This window comes from Trachemys scripta, chromosome 1 (assembly GCF_013100865.1).
Source record: "Trachemys scripta elegans isolate TJP31775 chromosome 1, CAS_Tse_1.0, whole genome shotgun sequence".
Taxonomy (NCBI): Eukaryota; Metazoa; Chordata; order Testudines; family Emydidae; genus Trachemys; species Trachemys scripta.
This window is the reverse complement of record NC_048298.1, coordinates 164,218,031-164,237,154: the sequence shown is the minus strand read 5'-3', so window position 1 is coordinate 164,237,154 and position 19,124 is coordinate 164,218,031. Positions and strand designations below refer to the sequence as shown.

Below are 19,124 nucleotides of genomic sequence, written 5' to 3'. Positions count from 1 at the left end.
GTCATAGGTTTGATCATCACAGGATGGTAACCCAGGGGCAGGGTTTCCTCGAAGGGGGAGCCTATTCCATCAGAGAGCCAGAGAGAGAGAGAGATCAAAGATTAGGAAGAGTTTGTGGGAGGGCTTTCCAGAAAACTCTCAAGTGGGCCTGAGCTCCCCTGCTCAGAGGAATCTGGGAAGCAAAGAGCAAGCAAGCTGGGGGTGAAGTCCTAATACAAGGGTAACCGAGGAGAGAGACTTATGGAATGATCCCGCAGAGGTTCCAGAAGGGACCCCAGGTCAAAAAGGGCTGGAGAAGTGACTCACCATACCAGCAAGGTGAAAAAACCCAGCTCAAGCTACCTGAAGTGAGGGACTGGAGCAGAAACCTGAAGCAGAGAGTCTTTAGGAAATCCCATGTAGCAGGACATGAGTGCTTGGAAAGAACTGTTCAGCCCAGCAAAGGGCTGAAGATATTGTGGAGCAGGGGAAGACTTGTTTTGGTGTAAGTTAGCATATGAATGGTTATAATAAATTGGATCAGAAGAAGTGGGGAAATGAATTCTGCTTCTGGAAGTTAGTTCCACAGTCATGGGCCAGTTGCAGAGAAGTTCTGTCTCCTGTACACATAAGACTCACTCTTGAGGTTGACAGGTCCTAGCTGCCACGGCAATGCCAGCCCACAACATTTTGGCACCTGAGGCAGGGAGCTCAAATGACGCCCTCATGCCCCTCGCTTGGGCCAAAACTTTGAAAGGTCTCAATTCTGCCTTCTTCCTGTTCTACTCCTCTCATGGTACTGCTCTGCTACCTATCCCAATAAAGGAGAACTAACAACTTAAAATGCCTTGTTCAAAAATTTTAAGTAACACTTAACTTTCAAATGCCTGAACAGCAAATGTAACTTTTCTTGTCTGCATAGTAAACACTGGCATTTTTATCTGTTTGAATAATCAAAGTGGTGCTTTCTGTGCCTTCTTGGTTGCAAAGATTTGAACTGCTTCCTGAAGGTCCACAGTCTCGGCCAGCTCATGCTCTATTGAGATGGCTGCAAGGCCGACCAGCCTCTCCTGTGTCATTGTTGAGCGTAGATGTGTTTTTATTAACTTCAGCTTGGAGAAGCTGCATTCTCCACTGGCAACTGTTACAGCAAGTGTTAGAAGTATGCACAGAGCAACAAAAGCATTTGGAAAAAGGGTGGTTATCTTATTTGTGCACATATATTCCAGAACAGCCTTTGGAGTTGATCCCGCTGAAATGTATCTTGAAAGGGCTTTTAATTCAACACCTAAATCACTTGCATCAATGTCACGCATGTCATCATGTGGCAACACTGTCTCTAGTGCCCTGCATTGCTGGTGTAGGTCTTCTTCAGGTATAGTGAGGAATTTTGGAAAATCATACAACTTCCCAAATATACTGCTGTGTTTCTTGAGCTGCATGAAATGTTCTTCAACTGACTGTATTGCACAATCTAACACCTGGTCAATTTTGAATTGTTGTTTGGGGTCTTTTATGAGATTATCCCATGCCTCGTAATCAAAAGGTCTTCTTCGGTGACTCTTGTATTCTTGAATGGGGGAAAATAGCTTCAGTGTGAAGTTCCTCTGCCAACTTCTGTGCACTCTTCAGAAAGTTTTGAAATCCCTCATCTGACCGGTAAGACTGTAGGTATGACTTTACTTTGTCCAGTTGTTCCATTGCTCCAGATATATCAAGGTCAACACCTTGGAGTCTCTTGCTTACAACATTTATTTCAAACAGTATGTCATGCCACAACACTAAGCCACACAGAAATTTGAAGTTATGTATGTTTCTGGTGACTCCATTTCCCTCTGCCACTGTTCTCCCATGAACAGTTCCTGTCATAGCATTATGCTCCATAATGGCAACTATGGCATCATCTATCTTCTCAATTTGGTGTTTGATAGGCTTTATCGCCTCCACTCAACTTTCCCATTGTGTGGCACTCAGTGGTTTCAGTGTCAGACAGGACGTTCCCAGAAGCTGATGCTGCATCACTGACCACCAAGTTCAATGAATGAGAACTGCATGGGACAAAAAAAGCTCGAGGGTTTAACTCTCGGATCCGTGTCTGCACTCCTCTGTTCTTTCCTCCCATGTTGGCACCATTATCGTAGCCCTGACCTCTCACATCAGCTATCGCAATTCCCGTATCTTCCAGCTTTTTAAGAAGCACATTTATCATACCAGCTCCTGTAGTATCATCAATGTCAATAAATTCTAGAAAATGCTCTCTGACAGTCACCATTGCAGGGACATTTTCACTAGGTTCTGTTGCTGTTACAAAACGCATCATTAAAGTAATTTGTTCCATATGGCTGATGTCAGGTGTGCACTCCAGAATAACATCTTGCTGACTTCAGATCTGCCACAATCTTCTATTTGACTTTTGTTGCCAGTAACTGTATGATCTCATTTTGAATTGTTTATCCAAGGTAGTGGTGTGTGTACATTTCTTGGTGGTGACTCTTCTTAGATGCTCCTGGAGTAAAGCATCAAACTCAGCCACCAGCTCCACAATTTTAAGGACGTTTCTATTGTTTGGCACATACAGCTGATCTGAAGTGCCACGCAGTGCTAGGTTTTGGGTAACAAGCACTCTCACAATGGCAATGAGCCTTTTCAGAACATTTTGCCAGTAAAGAGACTCTGATGCAATCTTCTCTTGATGCTGATCATCTATGGTGGCCTTTAATCTTAGTCTCATCTCAAGCTCTTTCCACCTATGGAATGCTCTCTGGTGATTTGCTGCCTTCTCATGGCATGCCAGATTTCTAGCCAGATTTTTCTAGTCCTTTGTTCCTGTAGAACCCAATGTGGCTGGAACATTAGACTGGAAGAGTGTGCAACAAAAACAGTATGCAGCATTCTGGGTTTTTGAGTATATAAGCCATGGCCTCTCCACTTTGCCATTGGGGATTTCACGCCAGTAACATGTTGGATGGAAACTTCTATTTTCATTGTCTTTGGGGAACATGAAGTTTTTCACTTGCTGTAGCCCATGCAGTACAAGGAAGTCCCTCAGGCTACTGTTCAAGTGGGTCCACAGTCCTGGATCATCTAGATTTAAGGAAATAAACTCAGCAGCAGCTGTTTCTTGCGCCTCTACCACACTCTTCTCTGATCTACACTTTTCTCAGGAATGTTACATGCATGGTTACATCCATTTGAGATGGAGATATGGATGTTGCAGTAGCTGCCAGGTCACCTGTGCTCTGACTAACTGGAAGATCAGGCATCTCCTCACCACTCACATCCTCACTGGGGCCGGAAGGCTCACCGTGAACATTTGTGTCTATGTATCTCAGGAGAGCTCCTTCCCGCTTAGAAAGAAAAGCTTCCTTTGCTTTCTTTCTTTTTCTGAATGCTGCCCCAGAGGGGCGTTTTCTTCTTGCACTCATGACTGCTGTTCTGTGCCAGCTATAGTGACTCTCAACACTCAATTGAAGGGGACAAATAAACAGGTTGGTAGAAGGGACGGAGTGAGGGAAGATATCAGGATCTTAAGGGCCTAACTGGCTCCTATTACTTCAGTTGACTGCCTGTTCTCCTCAAGTGGGTTCAGGGCAGCAGCAGGAAACAGGAAGCAACCTGAGAAGCTGGTGTTAAATCAGTCCAGGCTCCTGGGAGTGCTAGAGAGGTACATAAAAGGCTCCTCTTCCTCTCTCTCCCTGCAACTCCTGCTGCTTTCTGTTATTCCCTGTCACCTTTTCTCCTGCCTGCTTGTTATGTGTTTTGTGCCCTCCTTCCTCCAGCACAGCACTCCGCCATCTCTGTGTATCTAGAGCAGAGACAATACATATGCACCAGCAGCATACACAATTTTCTACACTCTGGGTCCTAGGGGTGCCCTTCCCCCCCCCCCCCCCCCCCAGTCAGTTCACCTCATGGTAAGGCCAGCCTTGTGCCACGGGGTTATCATACTCTCTGAAAATGGTGCCAATTTCTCTTCCTCTCTGGCCTGTATAACAGGAAGATTCTTTATAAGCTTTCTGATTGTGATCAGGCCTGGTATCTCTCTCAGCCAGAGCCCTGAGTAGCTGTAGAATCATTCTTGTTTGGTAGTAATCATAATGAAGGGTCCAAGGTGAATGAGAACAATAACAGGATAGCATGCGAGAGACAATTCTGTGCTATTCCGAAGAAATCTCCCCCCCAAACTTTCCAACAGGATACCAACTGACACCACACAACCAATACAACACCAAGTAGAAGTCTTCCTTCATCAGAACCGAATGTCATTGGCTAATCCATCCTAAAGGTAGGGCCTTTAGAGGATTCTGAATTCTGACTCCAAATTGACCCGTCCATTGGTGTCACCTGTACCATCATTCCCGCATACTCCAAGGTGGAAAGCAGCATGGTTTACCAGGGAATTTTCTATAAATTAAATAGGCCCCTTAAAGTAACAAATTATTTTCCCCTTACGACATGAAAAACTGGTTTCTGAGTCTTCTATAACCTTCTGGGTTTATCCTCCCCCTATTATGTACTTTTAGATGAGCATATTGTCCGAATATAATGTAGAAGAAAGAAGATAGTCCCTTCCCCCAAAGAGCTTGATTCTGTCAAGTAATATTTGAAGAGCAACTAGGAACTTCTCAATGAATCTTTTTTGGAATATTTCCTAAGCAGCTGCTGATTCTTTCAGACAAAAAACAGAAAAGAACTCAGAGGAGAAACTGCAGCTGCTGCTACAACAGAGAGAGCTTATTATGAAATATTGAACTCTTGGTTTTTCCCCCACTTCATTTGTTTCTTTGTGTTTCTGCCTGAGTGATGAATTACTAAGGAGAAGCCACACTAGTAAATTGATATGTAGCCCACCAAGGGGCCTGTTCCCCTACTACCGCAGAGAATTTAGAGACAGGTTTTATTTAGTAACAAATTAAAATGCCCTGTTTTCTGTGTGTGTTGGTTCTTTTCCACCCTCGCTGCGCTTTGGCAGGACAGTCGGTACCAGGAAGGACTGATGAAGTCACTGGGCTGGGACTCAGGTGACCTGAGTCATTTCCTGACCCTTTCCTGTGTGACCTTTCCCAAATCACTTAATTTCTCTGCACCTCAATTCCCCATAAATGGAGATGACAGGCCTTCCTTTCTCTTCATCTACCTTGCCAATTTACAACAGTGATACTCAGACCTCAGTGGTTCAGGAGCCAAACTGGTGATCAACATTACCCAAGAGCCATAGTAGTGTGAATTCATAGTTTCATTTACTATTTTTGTATTTATATATAATTCTCACAGCAGAATGACTGACCAAGTATTCTACAATTGGTTAATAGCATAGGAAAAGCATCCTGATTGGTTAATAATTAAACCACACCGTGTTTTAATATCATGTCCTGCAAAGAGCCGCAGGAGACGCATTAAAGAGCCACTTGCAGCTCCTGAGCATCACTGATTTAGACAGTAAGCTCTTCAAGGCAAGGACTGTCTCTGTGTGTATGTACAGGGCCTAGCACAACGGGACACCATCCTCAGTTGGGCCTCTTAAGGCAGTGGTTCTCAATCTTTCCGGACTACTGTACCCCTTTCAGGAGTCTGATTTGTCTTGTGTATCCCCAAGTTTCACCTCACTTAAACTACTTGCTTACAAAATCAGTCACAAAAATACAAAAGTGTCACAGCAACTATTACTGAGAAATTGCTTACTTTCTCATTTTTACCATATAGTCATAACATAAATCAATTGAAACAAATATTGTACTTACATTTCAGTGTACAGTATATAGAGTAGAATAAACAAGTCATTGTCTATATGACATTTTAGTTTGTACTGACTTTGCTAGTGCTTTTTATATAGCCTGTTGTAAAACTAGACAAATATCCAGTTGAGTTGATGTACCCCCTGGAAGACCCCTCTGCATACCCTGAAGGGTACATGTACCCCTGGCTGAGAACCACTATCTTAGAGTATGTCTCCATACCAAGAAAAACTTGCTGCCTGCTTCTTATTTACAATGTCACCTGAAAGTGAGAACAGGCGTTCACATGGCACTTTTGTAGCCGGTGTTGCAAAGTATTTACATGCTAGATATGCTAAATATTCGTGCTTCAGCCACCATTCCGGAGGACATGATTCCATGCTGATGATGTTTGTTAAAAAAATAGTGCATTAATTAAATTTGTGACTGAACTCCTTGGGGGAGAATTGTACATCCCCTGCTCTGTTTTACCTGCATTCTGCCATATATTTCATGTTATAGCAGTCTCAGATGATGACCCAGCACATGTTGTTTGACTTATGAACACTGTCACTGCAGATTTGACAAAACACAAAGAAGGTACCAATGTGAGATTTCTAAAAAAAGAGCAACTCTCCGATGCAGAAACTACAGAAACCAAACCACAACAACCACCACTTTCTGCTGTTGGCATCTGACTCAGATGATGAAAATGAACATGCATCGGTCTGCTCTGCTTTGGATTGTTATCGAGCAGAACCCGTCATCAGCATTGATGCATATCCACTGGAATGGTGGTTGAAGCATGACGGTACATAGAATCTTTAGCGCATCTGGCAGGTAAATATCTTGCGACGCCGGTTACAACAGTGCCATGGAAATGCCTGTTCTCACTTTCAGGTGACATTGTAAACAAGAAGTTGGGCACCATTATCTCCTACAAATGTAACCAAATTTGTTTGTCTGAGCAATTGACTGAAGTAGGACTGAGTGGACTTGTAGGCTCTAAAGTTTTACATTGTTTTATTTTTGAATGCAGTTATTTTTTTGTACATATTTCGACATTTGTAAGTTCAACTTTCATGATAGCGATTGCACTACAGTACTTGTATTAGGTGAATTGAAATATACTATTTCTTTTGTTTTTTACAGTGCAAATATTTGTAATCCAAAATAAATATGAAGTGAGCACTGTACACTTTGTATTCTGTGTTGTAATGGAAATCAATATATTTGAAAATGTAGAAAACATCCAAAAATATTTAAATAAATGGTATTCTATTATTAACAGTGCGATTAATCGTGATTAATTTTTTTTAATCGCTTGACAGCCCTAGTCACAATGCTGCTGTCTAAATGACCTCAGAAAATCAAAAATCCCAAAAGAACTGAAATCCAGGCAGCTACCTTCTGCAACTCCAAAAAGGAAGATAGATTGGAAGCATAGGAGTGTATCCAGTAACTATAAGCCAGGTTAAATAGACATCAATTTGCCCTTCCTCCTGCTTTGGTGTCAAACACGCACAAAAAAACATCTGTAATGGTTATGTCCTCTCTGATTCAGTGGAGCCACTTCAGCTCAAAAGTTAAGTAGAATTTGGATTTAACGTTCCCAAATAGTTTATAACAAATTGGAGAACTTGATGTGGATAAAATAATCCCTCTTCCAAATCTTCTCCTTTCTATCTTCCCCCAAATTTAAATCAAGCCCAATCTGACCTTTTTCAGAGCTTTGACAATATTATACTTGATTTAGCATTGCTGGGGTCTAGCAAAAACCAATAGAGAAAGTAGCAGGATACCATGAAACAGGTTGTTCACTTGCCATTTCTAGTCCAGTTTTGCACACACAACAGATTCAGATACCCCAAAAGTTAAGTTTGTTTATTTGAACTGATTTTTCAAATCTTTTGAGTTTCACACATCACTGCTTAATGTTCAGATTATGGATCCATGTGAATTCTGAGGCCTAGACCCTAAAGGAGGAAGAAATCCTCACATTGTGAGCCAGATGGACCTTAATTTTGTTAACTTCGGATAGTCATCCAAGGCTCTGCATGCAGCTGAAGAAACTACCCACTAATCAGCAAACTTCTGGGTGCTTATCTGAATGGAACTAAATCTTCAACCCCTCTTTCACCACTACTATATACCTGCAGTAGCCAACTAGTATTGAGAAGGTTATGTTATTTGCTTAGCAGACAGTGCACTAATGTTTTCTAGATTGCACCCTCTTCTTCAGATAACATGCTATGTGCTCCAAAGAGGTCAGCTGAGAAAGTTGACGTAGGCATTTATCAAAAAGTGGGGTTGCTTAGCAAATCTGTAAATGCTGATGTGTGATAGAAATATACCTCCATTCATGGATTTCTAATTGGATTAATTGCACTATCAACCCACTTACTGCTCACACACCGTCACTGTGCATGATACATTTTGGTAACAAAGAGGAAGGAAGCACTGGACAATGGGAGGTTACAACCATTTTTAATCTACACTTTTCAATATATCTAAGCAATTTGTCAAATTATGGACTAATGACTTACTATATTATAATTTTTAAATCTACAATTTTAGACAAATGCCATACATGGGGAAAAGTGTTCCCAGATTCAAATGTGGTTACAGCCAGCAAAATGACTTTGCAAAATAATGGCCCTTCCTTATTTGGCATTTCTGTTCATTATGTGTCTTGGAATCACAACTGCTCAGTAACATAAGATGAGTTTCATAATGATTCAATATGTTTTATATTCCTTGTGGCTCCACACAGCCAGCACAGTACGTACACACACACACACACACTCTCTCTCTTCAGTCTTGTGCAACAATATTGTCAGCTCAATTCCAAGAGCAGAATTTCTATTTCATTCAGTCTGTAAGAGAGAGAAAGAGCACAGCTAGATTAAAATCTTCAACGTTGCCAGTTACAAAAATTAGCTTGGATTGTTGTTTTTTCCTGGACACAAAGAGCAAAAGACAACGGGCCAGCTCCTTAGCTAGTTTCAATCCCTGGCTTCCAGGGAACTATGCAAATTAATACTGATTGACAATCTGGCCCATATTTTCAGGTGAAGGAAACAACAAGCAAACAAACAAAGAACAAATATGAAGTCTCCAAACAAGAAAGTAAGTGATTAACAATTCTGTATCTTCTGAACTGAACACAACTGGCAGCTGCCCTTTCAGGCAGGCAGATGCCTTAGAAACATGAAGGTGCAGTAAGTAGGTAAGTCATATAGCTATATGTATACCACACATTTGATCTGCAAATAAGTACGACAATGTAAACCAAGAACTTCAGAGTGCTATTTTGACAGAGCTATTTCCTGCTACTCACTGCATTTGGGGCTTGATTCTGCTCCCACTGACACTGGGGCCAAATCTCCCAATACTTATCAGGGAGCAGCATCTGACCTTTTATGCAACTCCATAGGGGAATCCAGTGATTCATACTTTTTTGAAGGTTATGGCACCTGAGCCAATGCCCACTAAAGTCAACAGGAGTCTTTTCATGGATTTGAAAGGGCATTAGCTGTTGGCTAAAGCCCTAACTTGTCATCAGATCTTTTTGAATGTAATTAGGGCCATATTGTGTGTAGATGGAGGTGGACACTTCCTCAAATAATGCATTTTTCTATCATTGGTAGCTTAGTAAGACCAAGGATGAGATCAGTAACAGAAACATCCACTTTGTCTATGCTGTGAGTCTGCCAGGTATTACGTGGTTTGAAGAAAAGTGCATTTTCTTCAGTCCACTTTTATGAAAATTCCAAGTGAAAGGATATTTTTAATCTCTTCTCTGGTGTCTGCTCTCCTAAAAGCAGTCTCTCAACCCCTCGGTCTGTTGTCAGACTGTTTCTTTTCTACTCAAGTCTGTTTCTTTTCTTTTCAATTCTGGCATTTTCCTAACTTCGGAGTGCTTGACTTTGCAACCCTAACAATGTCCTTTTAATGTAGTTCTGTGTATAACATTTTTACTAAGTTGAGTATCTTCGTTAAGGAATTCCAAATGGGTGCTTTAAAGAGGAAGGATGGTCCAATGGTTACGGATTAACATTGGCGTTGGGAAACCTGGGTTCAAGTCCCTCCTCTGCCACAGACTTCCTGTGTGACCTTGAGAAAATCACCGAATCTCTCTGTGCCTTAGTTCCCCAACTGTAAAATGGGGATAATAGCACTTCCCTATCTCACTCTGGCCCTGGGACTGGGGAGGATAAATACATTGAGAGGTGCTCAGATATTGTGCTCAGAGATCACAGATGGATGATAGATAGCTTGGTTATGTATCCAATAAACAGCATTGTAAAGCACTTAATTTAATATTTAAAAATCAATTTTAAAACTTCTAATTCTTCCTGCAAACATTTAACTTAGCCTAAAACAGGTTGCAGATTGATGTACAGTTGGAGCTCCGTTGCTGCCGACGTCATAACTGGGATCGCCTTCTATCAAGTTGGTCATCCTAGCCCTACGCGGAGACATGCCAATTGGAATTTTAAACTTAAAAGCAGTATTATAGATTTCACAGTATGTTGTCAGTGCCTCGTGCATTTTACTCAGCGAACCTGTTCAAACTGCTGTGCTGAACAAAATGGGGGCAATTTTCCCGTCCACGAGGCAGCTATTCAGCTCTCTAATAGCAATGCTGCTGAACGCCAGCTTTTACATACTCTTACTTTTGGGGCTCATTGTGTTTCTGGATCAGAAATTGCAATGCAAGGAAACTAAGGGTTGAAGCCTGTGTTTTCCTAACACTTTGAAAGACATTACCATCTGCGGCATGATTCAGATCAATGGTTTAGTGAAATCCCGTTGGCAGGGAGACATTCTCTAGATTAATTTTTTAGAAGTTCTGATCTTTCTAAAAGGATGTTTTGTCTTCCATCTGCCTCTTTTGCTCTTTTCTTACGTTCCTGTGGGATGGGCTTGTCAGATCACACAAATGCCTCCTTAGCATGTCTGGACAGGTTAAGAAATACAGTCTCTGTCGGCAAGAAACATGACACAGAACCGAGATCCTTCCCCACTGTCTCTCTGAGTGAGGGAGCGAACTGCTGAACTGCCTGCAAAGTGCACATCACATCACACTGTAAGCATCCTGTACAATAATACTGCGAGGAAGCCAGCCTTAAACTCCCCTCGCTGTAGCACTGGGGAAAGGCAATGCCATTTTAATGATGCCCAAACTTTGTCCAGCCAAAAAAAAACCAAACTCCCCAACACAATAACAAAACCTATGATACCTTGGCAGCTTCCCAAGAGCCTGTGAGATGCAGCTAATTTACATACATTGGAACAAATTGCAGCCACCATTAATTTGAATACAATGTGTGGCTGATAGAGACTACAGGTCTCAGCATGCCATCTCTCCCTTTTCAATTTGCAAGCAGCCAAGATATTGTCATTATTCTTTTGTATGGAGATCGTGCTCAGAGCCCCAACTAGCACAGGGGCACTGTTGCGCTAGGTGCTGCACAAACATGTCAGATGTGGTCCCTGCGCCAAAGAGCTTGCGATCTAATGCTACATTCAAAACATACTCTCTTAAAAATCAGAGAATTTAAAGATGGTAAAGATCTGTTAGGTTGTCCCTGCCAACTGTTCCTTGCTATAAGATATTCTTATATAATGGCAAAGAATATTTTAATAGGACTCATACCTTGGTATGGTGCTGGGAGGTGCCTTCTTACTACCATCTGGTTAAAACTGAAGTCCTTACTATCTGTGGTCACTAAAACATCCGTAGCACTTTCTGTTATAAGGTTATTGTCCTGGGTTTGGCCTGCTCAGGTATTCCCCCTGTAAAACAGAAGAGATATTTGTAATGGGAAGTAGTGGTTAGAATAAGTGTCAACACTACCACCACCCATCTTGACAAGTCACCAATGCCATAACATAGGAGCATTCCAATAAATCTCAATGGTTTTCAAAGTATCTGACATGTCATTAAAAAAATCCCAACCCCCCATTAACAGTCACATTGGAAGCCACCATCTGGCAGTCTGATGATGTAGAGTTGCACTCCATGTAGGAGGCCCAGCAAGATACGGGCATGAAAGAGGCAGGAGATTCTCACAGGAACTGTTTGGTAAAATAGATTATTTTTAACGTCCACATTTTGTTCCTATTTAGGTTAATTTAACAGTGTGTTTGGTCATGTTAAGAGTAGTAAATTAAACAGAGCAATTAAAAATAATGTAGAAAACCTTCCTTTCCAACAGCTTGGAACGTCTCCTGTTTCTGCTGTGCATTTACATAGGAGCTGGTTTTCCCATGTCCTGCTCTACATCAGACTAGAGCTCCTGTTAGAAAGTTTCAGAGAGGACCAGCAGCATTCACTGACTAGAGACAATGAAATAGCAAAAGGTTTCTAAAAATCAGACCATAGTGAATGTTTTTGGGTCTCTGATGAATAATCATTGCAGTTTTCCCATGAAGAAAGTGTTGTGAGTATCACACAGAGCGATCTAAGGATTCACCCATACACCAGGGCTGCATCAATTAGCTGTTAGTTGTAAAAGAGATCGGGTTTTGCTTGTCTTTTTAAACATAAGCTCTCTCAGCCAAGAACTGTTACCATCTTCTGGCTGTTTCGTGGGTCATTGAGTGACATGAATTGGTGAGGAGGAGGACGGATGGTCTCAATCCCATTCCTAGTGGACACGATTCACAAAACAGAACCAGCCATCAAAGCTGACCCCTTCTGGGTGGTCACAGCCCAGACGTCAAAGACTAAATGGGTCGTGGAGACCACAGTTTCTCCTTCCACTGTAAGTACTCCCTCTGGGGCCTTGGCTACGCTTGCGAGTTATAGCTCAATAAAGCAGCCATGGGCGCCCGAGCTCACTCCCTGTCCACACTGTCAAGGCACGTAGAGCGCTCTGATTCCGCAGCTACAGCACTGCTGGTACTCCACCTCGGCGAGTGGAATAACGTTTGCTGCGCCCCCGCTGGAGCGGTGGTGCCAGTGTGAACGAGGTGTTGCGTTACTGCGCTCTGATCGGCCTCCAGAAACGTCCCATAATCCCCTTAAGTCAAGTGGCCACCTCTTGTCATTGTGAAATCGGCTGCAGGAATGCGGAAATGCCCTTTCAAAGCTCCGTTTCGGAGAAGCTGGCTGCTTATCAGCTCCAAGGAAAAAGCAAACATTTACTGTTTGCTTTGAGTGAGTGAGAGAGAGGCAGGGGAGGGAGAGGGGAGTCTGAACTTACAAGACAGCATGCTGACACACTCTCAGCACCCCAAAACCCCACTGTCTCTCCCCCCACATACACACACACACACCCTGTCACACTCCACCCCACCCACCCCCCATTTGAAAAGCACGTTGCAGTCACTTGCATGTTGGGATAGCTGCCCATAATGCACCGCTCCCAATGCCACTGCCAGTGCCGCAAATGTGGCCACACCAGTGCGCTTGAAGCTGTCAGTGTGGACAGACTGCAGCGCTTTCCCTACTGCACTCTCCGAAGGCGGTTTTAACTCACAGCGCTGTACATGTGCAAGTGTAGCCATGCCTGGGTCAGGGTTGTGGTACATTATCATCATCATCTAACATGTATATTGTTGGTAGCACCTCAAAGTCTGAGCCATGTTGTGTCAGGCTCTGTATCAACACACAATAAATGACAACCCCTGCCTCAGAGAGCTTACAGTCTAAAAGGTGAGATTTACCGAGTGGGCCAGATTGGGGGAGAAGGGGAAACAAATAATAGGATTCATGTAATTGATGGGTTTGTGCAGGGCAGGTTGTACTTCCCATGGCCTTAAAGATTATGTTCTGTGGAAACACAAAGTTTCAAAAAAGGTATCTAGAAACAAAGGGTGCAACAGGGAAACTCAGAGTTATTTTTCATTAGCTGCAGTTCCAACTACCACACTACCACCTTTCCTTCCCCTGAACCTCCTTTCTCCCATGGAGGAGTACTGAGCAGAGCTCCCATCATTGCCGTTAAATGGCAAAGTTGAGTTATGGTTATAAAATATTTATTTAGGACTATAAATGTACACAGAAATGTGCAGTCACCAATAAGCCACATTCCCTGCCCCAAAAGACTGACAATCTATGAATAAGGTAAGAACTCAAGAGGAAGGAAGTGCGGGGGGGATTATTGATGAGAAAAAGAGAGGAGGGATTGCTTGAAGAGGTGAGTTCTGAGGCGAACATTGAAGGAAGAGAAAGAGGGCACATAGTAGATGAGGGCAGGGAGAATGTTTCAGGCATAGGTAACAGAAGGCAACCAGGCAAGAGTGGGAGGAATAAGGCGGGAGTATTCGGGGGAGAGCTATAACAGGAAGAGGAATTGAGAACAGAGATGACAGGCCTGATTATGTAGGACTATGAAATGAGGAGGAACTTGAATCCAGTGCAGTAAGAATCAGGAAGGTCGTGGAGGGATTTAAAGAGGGTGAGAACATGGTCGGAGCAAGGGGGAGAAAATGTCAGCAGCAGCACTTTGGACAGACTTGAGTGGGGAGATGTGAGAGACTCCAGGCAGGGGATGGCTAAAGTAATCAAGTGAGAGAAGGCCAGGGGGATGAAAGGAATTTCAGCAATTATACAAGGACCATGAGAAGAGAGAATGGATTTTTAAGATACTAGAGAGAATAAAGTGACTGAACTGGGAAACTGAGATTGGTGGGGAAGGGGAGGGGAACATACATCAAAGGATCTCTCCCAACATAGGCCTATCATTGAAGCTATTTCCTCACTGGTCCCAGATCTAATCCAGGAGTATACAGGGTTTGAAGCATGTCTATGTCTCTCCCTTGTTTCACCTGGCAGTGTAAGGTTACTGCAAGATCACCAAGTGAGCTCTATCCTACAGAGGAGTACTGCGGAGCTAAGCCTCTTACTCCCCCTTTAACGCCCTTCATTCTGTGTAACACATGATATCATGCAGCAGATGAGCGACTGCAGTATTCAGATAAAGCTGCATAAGTTCTTTTCTTTCAGCGGAAACCTGAACCCAAACTTCTGGCCACTTGTGGAAAGTGCCAGAGACTCTTTAGTAACTACAAGCACTGGGGCGTTAGCTCTGGTCTTCTGGCTAACCTCCAAAATGAGGTAATTAGAATCTGCCTCCAAAAATTCCCCACACAGTTTCATTGGAGACTTAGATTCTCAATCTGCAGAAGAAAGTGGCCTTAAACTAGGCAGAGCTAGCAGGAGAAAAATTCCCCCTGTGTAGCAGAACTGGTGCTGGAAGTGGCTCTCCTGCCCCCTACACCAGGTACCTCTCCTTACCCACAGCTAAGATGTTGAAGAGGGCATGTTAGGGGCATTCCAGGGGACTGGAGGGAGCATGACAGGGCAGAACTCTGCCACACCCAATCCTCTCCTGGTGTAAAATTAGAGCTGCCCCTGTCTTAACTTGCAACAGGGCCATACAGCTCTGAATTAGACACAATCGGCTCCCCACTCCCACCCACCTGTGGCCTCCCCCACTCCCACCAATTTGTGCAAAGGGAACAGAGAATAAAGGGCATTATTTTTGCTTCTTTAAAAAACTGTCCTGTAGTGTAGTGTAGCTAGCTCATTCCACCCCAGAGGAACCAGCGTTTCACTGCTGGGCAGACCATCCTCATCTATAAAGCACTTCAAGATTCTTCAGGATAAAAAGCACCTATAAAAGGGTTTATTATTATAGAGTTTAGGAAGCATAGGGAATCTTCTCTCAGAATCTCACCTGGCTTTTGTCACTTGTGACATGACCTTAAGTAAATGATGTTTAAAAATACAGCACTTTGCATTAAGTCTGTTTGTTTTGGTTAACAAGGGTATAATCCTTGCATACTTCAGCACACACACACACACAGAGCTTTGTTACTGCCCATCAAAGCAGCTAAGCGTATATATTTCAGATTTATATTCTAATCACTCAGCTCTCAACAAATGCTGCCTTTAAAAATTGGCTGTACACTCAGGCCAGTCAGACTTTCCATGTAGTCATAACCTCCGAGATTCCCTGACCAAGAAGGAAACATTGGCCTAGTCTGGATACATTTAACTAGGGAAGAAAAACACATGCATCAATTTTGTCTTGTTAAATGGTACTGGCTTGAAATTCTACCTTCCAGTTTTGTTAAACTTTCCTATGCTGGTTGACATCCTAAATCTTAAAGCATGGATACCTTATATTTATAAAAGCAAATATGGAAATACTAAACACAAATAACTACATTACAACACTGTTCAAACATAGGCCCTGATCCTGCAGCGAGCTCCATGCAGAGCCCCTGCACAGAGCCCAATTATAGTCAGTGGGGTTCTGCCTGGGCACTGGGGTGTGTTCATGTGGTGGCTATTGCAGGATAGGGGACTTATGTATGCAAAACTCAGAAATACAAAAGCTAAAAGGCCAGATCATTGCCCCCTATACTGTCCTATAGTGCCACTCCAGTAGCACAAGGGGGCTGTAAAGCTGCCCTGAGTGAGCAGATGAGGATTCCCCAGGTAGAGTAGAGACAGCTGGTTCTACACCAGCCCCTCCCGTGAACCAGTCTGTGCTGGGGGCATGTATCACTCCAGTGATTCTTTGCTAGTGTAGCTGACCTTTGGAGGCCATTAGCCACCAATGTAAGTTATAGCAGCCTTGGGGCATGGGAGAAGGAGGAAGCAGACAGGAGGGACTGGTGTAGAGCTAGCTTTGATGACTTTGCCACCTGGAGGTTCCTCCATGCCACAGGACTCCTCACAGCTTTACAGCTCATTTGTGCTGCTGGAGTAGCACAGAGGGGCCATACTGGAGGAAAGAGCCGGAGTTCATTTTTGGTCATGCGAAATTTAAGTTTAAGGAGCAGCTGTCAAAGAGAAATGCAGAGAGGTGAGACTGCGGTCAGCAATGGAGAAGGGGAATTGTGAGTCACCCATGTATGGACGGGAGCTGAGACCAAGTCAGGGTTGAACACCCAGCGGCAGAGTGTAAAGAGAGAGTAGGCCCAGAGCAGAGCCTTGGCAGGATCCCACTGGCCAGTGGGGGAAGGAAGCAAGATGTCTCACCAACAGAGATACTGAAAGAACAAGCAGAGAGATAGGAGGAGATTCAAGAGTGGATGGAATCACAAAAGCCAACAGAGGACAAGATACTGAGAAGGGAAGTATGATGAAGAGCATGAAGAGCAACCAAGAGGTTAAGAAGGGTGAGCTCCTAGGAGTATCAGTGCAATATCAGACTTGTGTCACCACTCCAGATAATTTCATGGTGGTATCCACTCTGGGTCAGTTCTTGCAAACTCGCCCCCATGCCTTTCAGAGGAACCAAGATTATTAGAAGTCTATTTGAACAAGCTGCCCCAACCATAACATTGTTAGAGTAACGCTATTCCATCATGGGGCAGCGACAGAACTGGCCACTTGAACCACTAAGAAGCATTATTACCCCCTTTCTCCTCCAAAGGATACCCCCCTGACAGAGCCCAGAATAGCAATAGCCATTCAAACTGCTGCATCACATTGCATTGACAGTTCATGATTGGTTTGTAATCCACCGTCACCCCAAATCCTTTACTGCCTCTCTCCTCTCTAATCTCCATTCTCCCCATTCGTGTTTGTGCTGGAAATTTACTTCAAGTGTTTTATTGTACCTGTATGTAAATTAAATCCCATCTCTCAAATGGCAAACTCCAGATAATTCTGTAAATTAACTCTCCCTCCATTGAGTCTGAGATAAATCCTAGCTTGATATGACCAGCAAATATGATCAATGTTCCACTTATCTTCCAGATGGTTGATGAAGTTGTTATAGTCTCAGTTCCCAAACTGCCCCTTAATATCCCTACTTTTTACCTCCCCCAAAACAGTGTTTGTAGCATTTATGATTTTTCTTTGTTTACAGCCAGCTGACACATTTTGTCTCCATGGTACAGTATTCTTAACCAGACATGGGGTCTTAATCTCTCTATTTAGTTTTTCCACACCGCACTGTATCGAAAACCTCACTAAAGACAAATCAGTGCCCAGGGGATTTACATAGGCAATGCCCATTAGCATACATAAGTCTTTCAGGCACTGATGGAGAACAGATCTCAGGATATACAAGCGCAGCAGCAGAGTTCTACCAGATACAAGGACACTGCCATGCCCATTTTAGTTTTTCCTTGGCCATACAGAAGAATTATATCACATAGAGTGGCCTTTCACATAGAGTGGTGAGACATGTTCAAGCCTGCCACTGAACAAATTCCAGGGTAGTCCGATGCCCATTCCATAACTGCAGAGTTCAGCCCAGGATTTAGGAAGATGCTGTGTGCTGACGCTAGGCAGCACAGACTGTTAGTCTGGGATCTAGGAAGAGCTACAGGGCTGTCTGGCTCTACCAGCCTCCATGGAGCATCACCTTTGTATTCAGTACAGTGAAGTCTTGTATCTCCTCTACCATGTGGGACAGATACCAACATGTCAGTATCCCCCAGCACTATGGCACAGATGCCCAAACTTTGCAAAGGACTGCATAGAGTGTGAGTGTACCTCACTAAACCCGTGGAACCAATTGGAGTTCTCCTCAGCCTTAATAATGATCTGTGGTGCAGAGACTACAGGCCCCAGCATGCAGTTCTCCATCTCCATTAGAGCTGCCAGGCTGCTTTGCATGCTGGGCCCAGTAGTCTCTTTTGGCCGCACCTCAGCCACCTTGTAGAACTCTGAACCGATTGTATTTAGCACATGACCTGCACTTTGTCCACCTTTGTGCTAATCATAATGGGAAAGGCTGGCATAAATCTCCCTTGCCCCCTCCTCACCAATGCCATGAGAGGAGGAGACAGGCTCCTTAGGAAGGACTTTATTTTTCAAGTGGTATAGAATTCCTTTTCCCTACAAGAACCGAGCAGCCAATTAGGGCACTGTGGCCATGAGAAGAGAGCGAGGGGAGGGAAGAACGGTCTGATTAGCATTGCTTAGGGTTACCATATTTAACAAATAAAAAAAAAAGAGGACCCTCCACGGGGCCTTGGCCCTGCCCATTTCCCACCCCCAGCCCCGCCCTAACCCCGCACCTTCCCCGCCCCAACCCCGCCCCCTCCTCCCTCCCACTCCCAGCCACGCGGAAAGGGCTGCCCGAGCGCTACCGGCTTCACGGTTTGCCAGGCAGCCCCTAGACCCTGCGCCCCTGGCCAGCGCTTCCCCAGCGCAGCTGGAGCCCGGGAGGGGAAGCGCCCAGCTGGGGGCACAGGGTCTGGAGGCTGCCCGGCAAACCGGTAGCGCTGGGGCTTCGGGCAGCCCCCATGCCTCCGGACCCTGCGCCCTCGGCCGGGCACTTCCCCTCCTGGGCTCAGGCGGCGCAGGGTCCGGAGGTATGGGGGCTGACCAAAGCCAGTAGCGCTCGGCTCTTAAACAGAGCCGAAGAGTTGGGGAGGGGCAGAGCCGCCGGGGCTGGAGGCTCTGCTCCTCCCCTGACTCTTCGGCTCTGTTTAAGAGCAGAGCTGCCC

The 19,124-nt window shown here is 44.2% G+C and overlaps 1 protein-coding gene across 1 annotated transcript in view; it reads right to left on the bottom strand.

Moving 5' to 3' along the window:
* PTGFRN (prostaglandin F2 receptor inhibitor) overlaps nt 1-19,124 on the bottom strand; it is a 144,520-nt gene that overhangs the window by 110,048 nt on the left and 15,348 nt on the right. The window contains exon 2 of the mRNA XM_034791902.1: nt 11,356-11,495. Coding sequence (XP_034647793.1) covers nt 11,356-11,392 — 37 coding nt within the window. The 5' untranslated portion in view covers nt 11,393-11,495. The remainder of the gene's footprint in view (nt 1-11,355; nt 11,496-19,124) is intronic.